A 12,711-nucleotide genomic window follows, 5' to 3' on the forward strand; every position below is an offset into this window, starting at 1 on the left:
ACAAGTAAGCCTTTTTTAGCTTCCGAGTAACTGCTGGGCCACAGCTGTCAACTGGTCTTCCCAAACCTGTTGTAGCCTTTCTAGCAGGATCCTTAGCTCAGTGAATAATATTTAATCCATCCATATAGGCCAGTCATTGTAAGGCGCTAGCCTGGTAGAAATCATGTCATGTGTTTTCCCTTTTTCCTTAGCACACCACCATGAAGGCTTTTATAAGCTGATGATTCAGATGCAAAACCCATTCCAAAGCTTTCTTTTGCTTGACATTAGATGTCTAAGTTATAAAACTTAGAAACTTAAGACTTCGCTACAGTACTTTTTTTTTTTTTTTTCTTTTTTTAATTCTCAGGAACTTGTGCGACTTCTGCAGCAAACAGTCCGATCTTCCCAATATGATAAATATTTTGCAAGCCGTCTTTGTGAAGGGGTTCCCAAAGATAAACTAGAGCTGTTGCACCAAAAAGATGACCAGATCTTGGGTCTCAACAACCAGCTTGAAAAGTTAAATCTGGAAAAAGATAGTCTCCAGCAGGAGGTAAAGAATCTGAAATGTAAAGTTGGAGAACTCAATGAGCAGCTGGGTATGTTGATGGAAACTATTCAGGCTAAAGACGAAGTGATCATGAAACTCTCTCGCCAACTCAGCGAATGTGAAGACAATACATCCTCTCAAAGTGGAGCAGTAAATTCTTCAATCACCAGCTGTACAAATAAGGAACTACAGGAACTGGACAGACTAAAAGTAAGAGCAATGTCTCTGTCTTGGTGGATAGGGGAATCTCTGCTTCCTGTAAAAACTACTTTCTAGTCTGCTATGCTGTTTGAGCAGATCACTTCAGCAGTTCTCCAAGATACTCATCAACTGAGGCTTTCTCTGCTTGGAATCTACACTTTGAACTGGTATATGGCAATCTAAACAGGACTTTTATACTTTGAGCTGGTCTGTACATCTATAGTACAGCGTCCCATACTTTCAGTAATTTAATCATTGGTGTGGAGGAGGAGTGATGTGAGAAGTAATCAAAGGAGCGGGAAAAAGTAAGGGTAAGAGGACAATAGAAGCACGGAGGAAATCAACCAGAAAGCTTCCTGCTTTTTTTTTTTTTTAAATTTTCTTAAATACCAAAAGTGAAGAAATAAAGAGCATGTGGAGTGGCAAGGGGGTGGTCTGAGGAGAAAAAAGGAGTCGTATAAGAACCTGTTTTACTTATGCTGCTCTAGATATTATCAATGCTTGTGCGTTTTTTGTTTGGGTTTTTTTGGGGGGTGGTGGTGGTTTGGGTTTGATTTTTTTGTTTTTCCTCTAACCTCCCTCAGTGGTTGTGGCAGAAGTTCTTATGGAGTTACTGAAGCTGCCCACTTTGCTTTAAACGTGCTTTCTTGCCTTTGGATAAATGTTGTATTCCAAATTGATTAACATGCCAATGGATTTGGAATACAAGTAAGCCATTTAAAATATGTATAAATGTTCATAGTTTTCTTTCCTAAATGTGAGCCTGGGAAGTTCTAGAAAATAAAATTGAAACTAGACGTCTTGGCAGAAAGCAGACCAAAGCTTGTAGATGCTGTGGCATGTGGGAGTATTGTAATTGTTGGGAGGGTACCAACATTCCCTCATCCCACAGCCTCAGGTTTCAGAGATAATATTTGTAGCCTGGAGCTGAGTGGATTAGGCAAGGAAGCTTATCACTAAGGATTTATGTTGTTGTATGCAAGCATACACAGAACTTGTATGATAAAGGAGGACTGGTGAGGGTGACCGAAACCCAAGGGGCGTTTGCCCCCACTGCTTTCATGGCATGATATGTGCTTCTGGCTGATGCGCAGCACCAGGACCCTCTGGTGTGGTCAGCATGCACGTTTCTGTTCGCCTCCGTGGTACGTGGCCTTGCAGGGCTGGGCCTGCCTCGTGACAGCACACGGCATCCAGCTGCCTTCTGCCAGGAGTGCAGCACTGGAAGGGATGCAAGTGAGGCACAGCACCACCCTGTACCCCTCTGTGCTCGTACTTGGCACATGTGTTTGACTTAGGTGAAGACTAAAAATAGTATTTGATTTGATTTGATACTGATATTTTTAATGATAAGTATACTTTCTCTGGTAGGCATTTGCTGTTTGTAAGATATTTTATTAAAAATCCAGTTTGTTTTTTTTATCAACAGGACAATCTTCAGGGTTATAAGACCCAGAATAAATTTTTAAATAAGGAGATTTTGGAACTTTCTGCTCTACGAAGAAATGCAGAAGCAAGAGAGAGAGAATGGCAGGCAAAGGTCAGAATAACACAGCATGTTTTCATTTTTGCAATGTCTAGAGTATTCAGAACTTCAGTTGTAAATCTACTCAGGGAACGTAACTGTGGAACAGAAATGGAATGACTTAAATGTATTAAATGCGATAGCTTAAAAAAAATCCCCCCTCAACCCCAGTTCTTACAGACTAATCCTTCTGAACGGATTCTTGAAAGAAGTAACTGACTTCAAAATCATTTTAACCAGTGGAACTCTTTTGTAACTTATGAACACAGGCATGTATATTTCTGAAAACATTGTTTCCTCAGAATTAAGACTGTAATATTTTTCTTGAAGTGTGCAAAAGACAGGATGTGTAAGGATTTAGTGTGTCACTGAGCAGAAATTTCACCTTCTGAGCATGAAGGGTGACTACAGTATGGTGAGTGTGCTTCTGTATAGGTGAATTTGAGTGTAGAGAGTGTGATAGGACATGGGGTAATAGTTTTGAACTCAAAAGAGGGTAGATTTAGACTAGATACAAGGAAGAAATTTTTTACAAGGTGGGACAGGTTGCCCTGAGAGGTGGTCGATGCCCCATCCCTGGAAACGTTCAAAGTCAAGTTGGACGGGGCTCTGAGCAACCTGATCTAGTTGAAGATGTCCCTGCTCATTGCACGGGGGTTGGACTAGATGACCTTTAAAGGTCCCTTCCAGCCCAAACTATTCTATGAGTCTGAGTTGTGGGTAAATAACGAAGACGTCCATCGCCTGGGGCTGGGAAAATACGCACTTATATGTAGCTAAGGCAAGATACCTGTAAGGTTTGCTTTTGGTTTTTTGGAAACCACGAACACAGTGGACAGGTCTAAATGCTGTATTTTTGGCACAGAGGTGTGTGTTTACAATTCCTACACGCTGTTGCCCAACTTGTATCTTTAAAATTCCATTTAAATTCTTTTTGCTCAAACATGCATGGACTAAAGCTGTTACTTTAAAAAGCACAAAAGGTTGAGTTGTCCTTCATACAATCTAGTGATAATTAAAGCTTGCTCAAATTTTCCACATGTAAAAATACATGTGATAGAAAGTCTCTGCTCTACTATTCTGCCTTGAAAGACTCTCTGTAAAAAGCCACAAGTATCTAAGGCTTCTTTCCCAAGTACTTTAGATACAGAATTTTACAGTACTGTAATAAAATGCATATACAGTTTTTATTTTCCACAGGTCAGGGTTGCTTTATGTTTTCTGGTGCTACAAAAAGTTAAGCTGACTGTTCTTGACTTACAGGTTTCTAAGCAACATAAACTAATAGAGTAATAGTGAACCAGATTTTAAAAGCGGCGTAGTACAAAATAAGTTTGTGAAGACTTATAATATTATATATTGTTTTCTGCAGTATACTAGCTTGGAAGCCAAACTCTGTCAGATAGAAAGTAAATACTTGATCTTGCTTCAAGAAATGAAAACTCCTGTTTGTTCTGAGGAGCAGAGTCCTGCTCGTGAGGTCATCACACAGTTACTGGAAGATGCCTTGAAAGCAGAAACTAGTGAACAACCAGAACAAGCGTTTTTCAAACCACACCTGGTCAGGTAATTTGGTCCTATTAAGATAAATGTATGTGTATCTTGGTCAGCGGGCCCGGTTTTAACACTGGAAAACAGACAGTGGAGATATATTTGCAGAATTTGGGGTTTTTAATGTACTTCCCTTCATGAATAACAGTATCATCGTGAAATCCATTTGGCTATATAAATACATTTATTGTTTTATTTGAGATACAGTATAAAACTTAGACTCGAGTGTTGCCATACAGCTGCTGAAGGTGAGCTACCGAAGAGATGGGTTCATTTGAACTTGACCATGTTCTTAAATAAATTGCTCGATCTGTGTAGTTATATATATTGGAATACAGGCACAAATTCTTTTTATATGGGATTATAAAAGTAGTTCTTAAATAAAGGATATGCTTTAGAAAAATATTTCAATAGTAATTGCTAAAACTTGAAAACTGTGGGGAGTGGCTTGAAGGGATATTTGAAGTAACTTTAGGATGGGAACTTGAGAGTTTCGGGGCTACTGAACGCATTTTTAAAAGCCTTTTTTTTTCCCCCCTCCATTTCAGTGAATATGATATATATGGTTTTCAGACGGTCCCAGAGGATGATGAGGAGGAGAAACTAGTAGCAAAATCACGAGCTTTGGACCTGAGATCACTTTCTCTCAGTGAAAATCGAGAGATCTCCACAGGAGTGAAATGGGAAAACTATCTTGCAAGCACAATGAATAGAGAGATGATGCGCTGTGTAGAACTAAAGAATCTTATTCGGTCTGGAATTCCACATGAACATCGTTCCAAGATGTGGAAATGGTGTGTCAATCTCCACGTTAAAAAATTCAAGGACAGCACTGTTCCTGGATACTTCCAAACCTTGCTTCAAAATGCTCTGGAAAAACAAAATCCTGCATCTAAACAAATTGAGTTGGATCTCCTGAGAACTTTGCCAAACAACAAACATTATTCCTCCCCAACATCCGAAGGGATCCAGAAGCTGCGAAATGTGCTGCTGGCATTTTCGTGGAGAAATCCTGATATAGGATATTGCCAAGGGCTCAACAGGTAAGATTTTTGCAAATCTTGAGTTATAATTATGCGGCGAAACACTTAATGAGTCTTTCAAATCACATGTATAGCCACATAACCTTTGGACAGCAGTTTGCCTTGTGGGTTGCATGTTCATAATTTATATTGTTTTAATAAACAAAGAACTACCACTTCTTAAAACAAAAAATCAGGAGACTGGTCATGAAGCTTGTTAAATCAGCTTGGCAAAAGAATTGGAATTAACTCACATAAGAAATAGGCTACTTAAATGTAGCTTTACATTGTCTTCATGTCAATTGTAGGGGATCTTTTTGCTTTTGTGTGCAAGAATCTGTTAAGTTTTTTGCTGTCTTTAAACAAGCAGAAATAAATGCTTGAAAGCTTTTTGTACTGTTAAGGCCACAAATTTCAGCATTTCCCTCAGGTTGTCTTCAATCAGAATTGCAGTAATCAATTTAAGGATGATTCTCATGTTACAAGGCTAAAAAAATTTGAAGTCATTGCAATTGGTGTTTGCCAAAATAGTTTTGGTACTTTGAGATCTGTAGTAAAGGAAGGCGTTATTTTAAGCAGGTCTAAGGCCCTGCCTCGTCCCCATGATACAGTCCTATAGATGTCAGCTTGTGCACTAATTTATGTGCTGGAATAGGCTAAAAGACTTTTGAACTACAGCAGTTTTGTCACTTGCAACTATACTGAAGAGGTAGAATAGAGGCAGTGAATAATGTAGAAGAGGTAGTGAGGAGGTGGTGGTGGTGGTAGCAGTAGTAGAGGTTGTGATTAATGTAGTAATAAGTATTCTTTTTCTGAGTATTCATTAGTGGTTATGTTCTGTAGGTAAATTGTACATTTTTAGTATTAATATTGTCGCTGGCATGTCACAAGACATGTCTGAAGAACACAGCTGTTGCAGTCTTGGAGCAACACGTCTCTGGTGACTGGAAGGTGTTAGAAATGCTTTTGCTAAATTGGAACCTTCTGCGCAGCGTTGTTTTCTCCTGGAATATTTTTGGTTTTATTTTTGGTTTTACTGTAAATAATTCTGCATTCGGGTGTACTTGCAGAGGTTAAAAGCAAATTGAATATTTATTCCTTGCTTTAGTCCTCTTAAGCTTTTAAAGTATGAACAACTTTAAGCTGTGTAACATCAGAAGCAGTTCATGTTGTTACAGCTCCTCTTGCATACAGAAATAAAACAACTTTACTTGGAGAAATATATTGGAGATAACGTTTCGTATTCAAACAATTATGAGTACCATGAAGTTATTCTGTAATTTTTTTTTTTTTTTTTATTTCATAATACTTTTTGGAAACAGGAAAAGCAGGAATGCTGCAGTTGAATCTTCCCCCCACACACACTTTAAGAAATTCTTAGAACAAGTTTAGCCTTTGAAAATTTTTAAGGCTTTTTCTTTTCCGTAAAAGGCAATAGTAGATAAAGACAAAAGTGCTAGTTCCATTTATCTTAATGGATATAAAGTAAACTTGCTAGAAAGGATTTTTTAAAATTTACAACGGTTTTGTGTGAAATGCAAGAACCATCTGTTCTTTCTCCTCTTCAATAAGGAAAGACAAAAGTCTGGCAATCAGAGTAGTATATTTAGGACTTGGAAGCTTCTAATTGTTTTGCCTTAGTTCCTGGAAAAATGGTTTCTACCAAATCACTGTTTTCTTGTTTAACTGCATAAAAATACTTGGTGTGACTGAGAAGGCGTCTCATTGCCCCAACCTAAACTTCATTAACAGCTTTGCTGTTCAGTGCTCTCCTGTTAATACATATTTACCTGCTGAACAGAAACAAAGGCTTTATTGTAATTGTTCTTAATATATTTAGTGATGCTATAATAATCTTTTTCTCCAAATAAACCTTGTTTTCAGATTGGTAGCAATTGCACTTCTGTACTTGGAACAGGAAGATGCTTTTTGGTGTCTAGTAACAATAGTGGAAGTTTTCATGCCTCGTGACTATTATACTAAGACACTGCTAGGATCTCAGGTATGTGCTTGGCCAAAATAAAGCCTGGTCTTGTAAACTGCAGCCAGTCAAAAACTTTATTCTAAAACTGTCCAATAGGCCTTTTTGGGGGATGCGTTGAGTTGACAGAGGTGCGTTCCAGGCACCTGTGCCCTTGTTTGGACAAGGACTCTGAGCGTAACGCTGAAATAACTGTTCAGTGGCTTGCTTGGAGCTCCAGTCCTTAACGTCTCCTCTGATTATTAGCTTCACAACATTGACTGAACTGATTTATCATTTCTTTCTTCAAAATTGGATGGTGGGGGGACTGGGGATGGGAGGTTATGGGCTCTCTGGGAGAGTGGGGGTGAGAATGTGTTTTGCAGTACTGCAAGCAGTATACGCTGTAGTGCTCCTCTGCTTCCAAGTGATGCTCTGCTACGTGCTGCCTCCTCCCTCCAAGTCTGTCTTCAGCTTGTTCTCTGCTCCAGTGCTGCTGCACCAGTGCAGCACTAGTAACACAACATCTGCACGTGAGGAGTCCTGTTAGACTGGGGGCGGGCTGAGAAGCAAAAGGTTGTGTCAGCAAGGACGGTGTGCATTGGGGTGGCCACGTATGTTTTGGGTGGATTTAGCTTAGAAGTGTTAACTAGACAGTCCTGGGTTTCCTGGTTAGCTCTTGAAAAACTTGCACTTGCAGATTGGCAGCAGCCAATTGAACCGTGTGTATGTTGGAAAACATGGGAGCAATAATGTCCTATTTGTCATCTCTTTAGGTTGATCAGCGAGTATTCAAGGATTTGATGAGTGAGAAGCTTCCGCGACTGCATGCTCATTTTGAACAATACAAAGTTGACTATACTCTTATAACTTTCAACTGGTTTCTCGTGGTATTTGTGGACAGCGTGGTTAGCGACATCCTTTTTAAAATCTGGGACTCCTTCCTATATGAAGGACCAAAGGTGAGCTGAATGAGCTAAGTGTTTTCAGTTATTACCTAGTAACAAAATACTGTGGTGTTATTGAGTGCAGGGTGGAGGAAGGTTGTTTCACAAGAATCCCGTCAGTTAAAATCACAGGTAGGAAAAAAGGGAGGAAATGTGCATAAATAACCAGTCAAAACATTTTCCACTTTATCTGTGTTCTGCAAGTTAAAAGCTTGAGTTATGTGGAGGAATTCTAAATGCTAAGTATTTTCCTTTCACCAGCCACCGATATTTAATTTTTTTTAACCTTTGAAAAATAAAGCTATACACAGTGCTGTTTACTCCTACATGCAGCTGTCTGTCAGTTTTAAGTAATATCGAAATGAGAGCTACTCATGAAGAAGAAAGCTTAAGTGAAGGAGGCAGAAGTTAGAATTACTGGAAAGATGTAAACATTAGCTGTAACCCAGCACTAATGTTTAACTTGTCTCTGCAGCAACTGTTAGTTTTATTTCTGCAGACTAAAAGTACAACTGACAAACAATGACTATCTGGGCTCCTATCTCATAAATTAAGGCATGGGGATGAAAGAATTTCCATGTGTTTTGTACTTGTGAAATTGCAGCAAAATAAAATCAGTGCAGGAGAAAAGTCATTGGATTCAAACACAATAATAACACTAAAGCAGATGTTGTAGGCAATTGGAGAGAACAGGAGAGTTATAGAATAAGTAGACAAAAACTGTGCATTAGCTTGATTTCTTGTTGGCCTCAGCTGAGCATTCTAACACATGGTGGTTGTGTGTTCATTCAAATCAGTTTTAAGCATCACGGTGTTTTGTGAAGGCAGCCGGGTATAGACTAACAAAGTTCAGAACTTACTGAAGCCTTTTCAGAATGAAGGGAAATAACGCTTCTTCCGGCTCATGCCAAAGTTGATTGACAAACTGGTATCAGAATTTCCTTCAGCATCAGTCCCCCAACATGCTGGGAAAATTCAAAGCATTGGAAAACAACCTGTTTAAAAAGCAAAACTTAATTTTAGCTCCGAAGTAACTTAATAAGTGCATTCAACAGGCCCAGCAGTCTTTGTTCTACAACTGAATCAGGAACTCAAAACTTCGAAGAATTGGTATGCTGTAAACCCAATACTGTATTCTGGGTAGAACTACAGCACACCTTGTCTTGGTTACAGGCCACAACAGAAGTTTTTGTCAGCTTTTGGAAATGGGGGACGGGGCAGGGAGTGGCAGGGAAGGGAGGTAGAGGGAGAGTAGGAAGAGTAACGCTTTTCCTTTGAGTGTATAATAGATAATGAGAATCAATGCATTCTCTTCTTATAAAACCAAACATTATATGTATTTTTATCAGGTAATATTCCGATTTGCCCTGGCACTTTTTAAATACAAAGAAGAAGAAATCTTAAAACTGCAAGATTCGATGTCCATTTTCAAGTACCTTCGATATTTCACACGCACTATACTTGATGCCAGGTGGGTAACTCAAACTTGCGTGTAATTGAAAGATTTGCAGTGGAGCATGGAAGAAGGCTGATGTGGGGGTTTTTTGCTTTGTTTTTATCTAGATCTTAATTTAGATAAAAAGCAACCGGAGATGAAACTAATTAGTAAGATTTCTCATTAGTAGTTTTATCTAGCAGAGACAAAAGCACAAGTGATAAATGCATAATTGTAAATTTTTAGGTATGACTGAGATTACTTTGCCAGGTTGGTCTTGTTTAGCAGTTGTATCATTAGCAACACTTAAGAATTGCAACCGTAGGTGAAGTCTCACCGCACATAGCAGTTACAACTTATGTTGTAAAATGTTTTATGACAAATACAAACGCATCCTGGCTCAAGTATTAAAAACATGAGCTATGACTCACTAGGTTTAGATCTCTTTTGCATCATTAATGCATAGGCTAATGCCACATAACTCCAGCTGATTTTAAGATGTGCTATGAGGCAGTGAATAAATACAAATTAGAGACTCGTCTGTTCTATGTCCTTGCATAGGAACTGCAGTTTGTAAATTAGGGTCTAATGTTTTTAGGTTCCTAGTTTCAAGACTGTAGGTCAGCAGATTAATCTTAAAAAGAAAAGTCATATTGGGATTGGCTTAATGGCTGAAAATGTTTTGCACAGATATTGAAACTCACAGATTTTTAATTTAGTACAAAATCATATACTGCAATCTGAGGTGTTTGTTTTTACCGTAATAAATTCCATATGAATTTAGGCTTATACTTTGGCTCTTACGGCAAGAGCTGTTTATTATTTTTACTTCTGGTGTTTCAATTTTGACTGTAGAGAAGTTAAAACTGAATAATCTTACTCTACACTTAAAAAGAATTGCTGGGACTGACACAGGGAGAATGTTCTGCAACTGATTTAAATGGTAAGAGTCTTCACAACAGATGTTGCTTCCTCTGCTGAAATCTCTCCAAAAACTCTTGAGGGGGAGTTGCATGGTGCTTTGTGTTTTAGCATTCCCCTCTTTGATTTGAAAAATGCTGGACAGTTGTTGTACTCAGCTGTTTGTGACCAAAATAAATGCTGACTCTGATTCCAAATCTGGGAGTGACGAGAAGTATGTACTTGATTTTGGGAAGAGGGTGCATATATTTTGAATGGAAAACAATAAATAAAACTTGTGGATATTTCATAATCGATAAATAGGCTATTTTATAGCTTATAATCAAATGTGTAATATGTGGTACCAGTAGTACCACAGCAGTATCGCCAGAAACTAAAAAGAAAAGAAAGGGGGAGGGGATTAAATCTTTTTGCTCTTACCTAATTTGAACAAAATTTTGATATGTAATCAGAGCTTTTGGCTTTTCCTCCCTCTTCCAATTATGTAATGGAAATGATGTCTTGGCTCTTCCATCTGAACTTTCTGGTGCTGAAATAACCTGTTTTAAAGATTTCTGATATTGCTGGCAGACATCTTTTGATGTTAGCTAAATGAGTTAATCGGGTATTTTTGGCAGATGGTGAGGTGAGTTCAGGTGGGGATGGAATTCAGTACATCAAAGATAATTACAATACAAATCTATCTTGTGCTGGTCTGTAAATTTCTGTTTTCTTAGGATTTTAAAAGTCCGAGTTGAAAATAGTGGTGTAGTGCCACCTAGGGGATATAGATTCAAACCACCTGCTTTCTTATTCTACCGGTTTTGTACAAATTTTACAGCATCAAAATTTAAAATATACAACATGTAGAATGATGTCTTTTCTCATATGGACAGAAAGTCATCTTGTTATAGAGGAAAAATTCAGAAAGATTGTTTTTATAGTATTCGTGGACGTCCTGAATGGGTTAGAAAATTATTTTCCACAGATTGTCTAAGTTGAAGCTCTCTCGTGGAGAAAAGTCTCTACAGACATGTGCATAATTATACTGTGGGTTATAGGATGTCATAGTTGTTTTTTTTCTACAGATGAAAGCTGTGTTCCATAGTATGTTGTGTACAGGTAGAGAAGCTGTTGGAATATGTTCTGTTTATAAATAGCAGAATATCATTCTTGTTCACTCCAAATTACAAACCCAGGGAGAGCTTAGCCTTAAATAAACTTTCTAAATAAATTTTCTTAATATTTGGGTTCATCCGATAATTAAACTAGAATAAGTTAAATTACAGTTCCCCTTTTTCACTTTGTAAATAGATATCTTTTAGGTATAGATCAACAGTCACGATGTAGTTAACTCTGTCTTTGGACTGATTGGGCAGATCAGTTACTAGTTTTGCTGAGACTGAATGATAGCATGATGCAGCGTGACCCTGGAAGAGTGATGGATACTCTTGTGGTGCTTTGCTATGTGATCTGACGAGCTTGAGTTGACACGAGCTCAGAGATCTCTGTGCTCCAGCCAGCAGAATGTCTGAGCTCTCTCACTGTATCGTAAAGTTTGGCTTATACATGTTTTGTATTATCCTTGTCTGTATTTGGCTCTTCTGTTTGGAGTTGTTGAGGCTGTAAGCGCTATAGCGTTATTTAGAGTTTGCAGGTGGCTTTGTGAATTGTTGAGCATTTGGTAATACTTTATCACTTGAAATAACTTTGAAACTGAGTGCTTTATAGAACTTTGGTGCAATATTGGTAACATCTGAGACCTGTCAGGTATGTGAAGGAGACCGGAGATAGCAGCCATGTACTAAATACTGATGTGGATGAAATTCAAAACTGATTTAAAAAAACACAAAATATGAATGATTGTCTTCTAACGTTGTGTATTCCTACAGGAAACTGACTGGTATTGCTTTTGGGGACCTGAATCCTTTTCCATTACGTCAGATCAGGAACCGGAGGACCTATCACCTGGAGAAAGTGCGCCTCGAACTAACTGAACTAGAAGCCATTCGTGAGGATTTCCTGCGTGAACGAGATACTTGTGTAGAAAAAAGAGACCTTATTAGTGATGATGAGGAGGATAGTTGAAACTACTCAACATAAACTTTTCTTTGGGATTGTGACCAAAGTGAGTTAACCTCCAAAACACTTTATCAATCCTGTCAAACAGAATGTAAACTAGTCGCTTTTGGAAATATGCGGGACAGATTTCCAAACCCCAGCACTTTCAGAAATATTGCTTTGTACGGAGGCCAAACACTTCTGTTTACATTTATGTTTGTGGAATTGTATGTAGAGCACTTAATATCTGTCTCAGTTTAGTCAAACAGCTGAATTGCCAGTTGTTTTCCTGCAGTGCACTGTTAGTGCCTGTATGTAAAACAGTAGTAGGAAAAGTCCACGCTCTGTTTACTACATTCATTGCCATTCTGCGTTTTCTGATGTAATCATGTTTTTTGTAGCACAGGTTCAGTGTGGGAGGACATCATATTTTTTGATTTCAGGTTGGTTCAATAAATGGCTCTCATCTTGTTGTCCTTGAATAGACTAGCCATTCTTGAGGTCAAAAACTAGAAGAGTGTGGAATGAAGCACAGGAAGAACTTTTACATTCCTTTGTCTTTTCTTGAAGGGACGTG

General features: G+C 38.4%; 1 protein-coding gene across 1 annotated transcript in view; it reads left to right on the plus strand.

The window, feature by feature from the left end:
* The window catches only part of TBC1D2B (TBC1 domain family member 2B), a gene marked incomplete at its 5' end in the record, with an annotated part of 33,644 nt that extends 21,150 nt beyond the window's left edge, over positions 1–12,494 (plus strand). The window contains 8 exons of the mRNA XM_082488730.1: positions 350–742; positions 2,163–2,273; positions 3,631–3,824; positions 4,358–4,852; positions 6,716–6,833; positions 7,568–7,753; positions 9,088–9,209; positions 11,966–12,494. Of these exons, the coding sequence (XP_082344856.1) occupies positions 350–742; positions 2,163–2,273; positions 3,631–3,824; positions 4,358–4,852; positions 6,716–6,833; positions 7,568–7,753; positions 9,088–9,209; positions 11,966–12,161 (1,815 nt within the window). The 3' untranslated portion in view covers positions 12,162–12,494. The remainder of the gene's footprint in view (positions 1–349; positions 743–2,162; positions 2,274–3,630; positions 3,825–4,357; positions 4,853–6,715; positions 6,834–7,567; positions 7,754–9,087; positions 9,210–11,965) is intronic.
* Positions 12,495–12,711: the final 217 nt, after the last annotated feature.

This window comes from Vanellus vanellus (genome assembly GCF_965231255.1).
Source record: "Vanellus vanellus genome assembly, chromosome: 11".
Classification (NCBI taxonomy): domain Eukaryota; kingdom Metazoa; phylum Chordata; class Aves; order Charadriiformes; family Charadriidae; genus Vanellus; species Vanellus vanellus.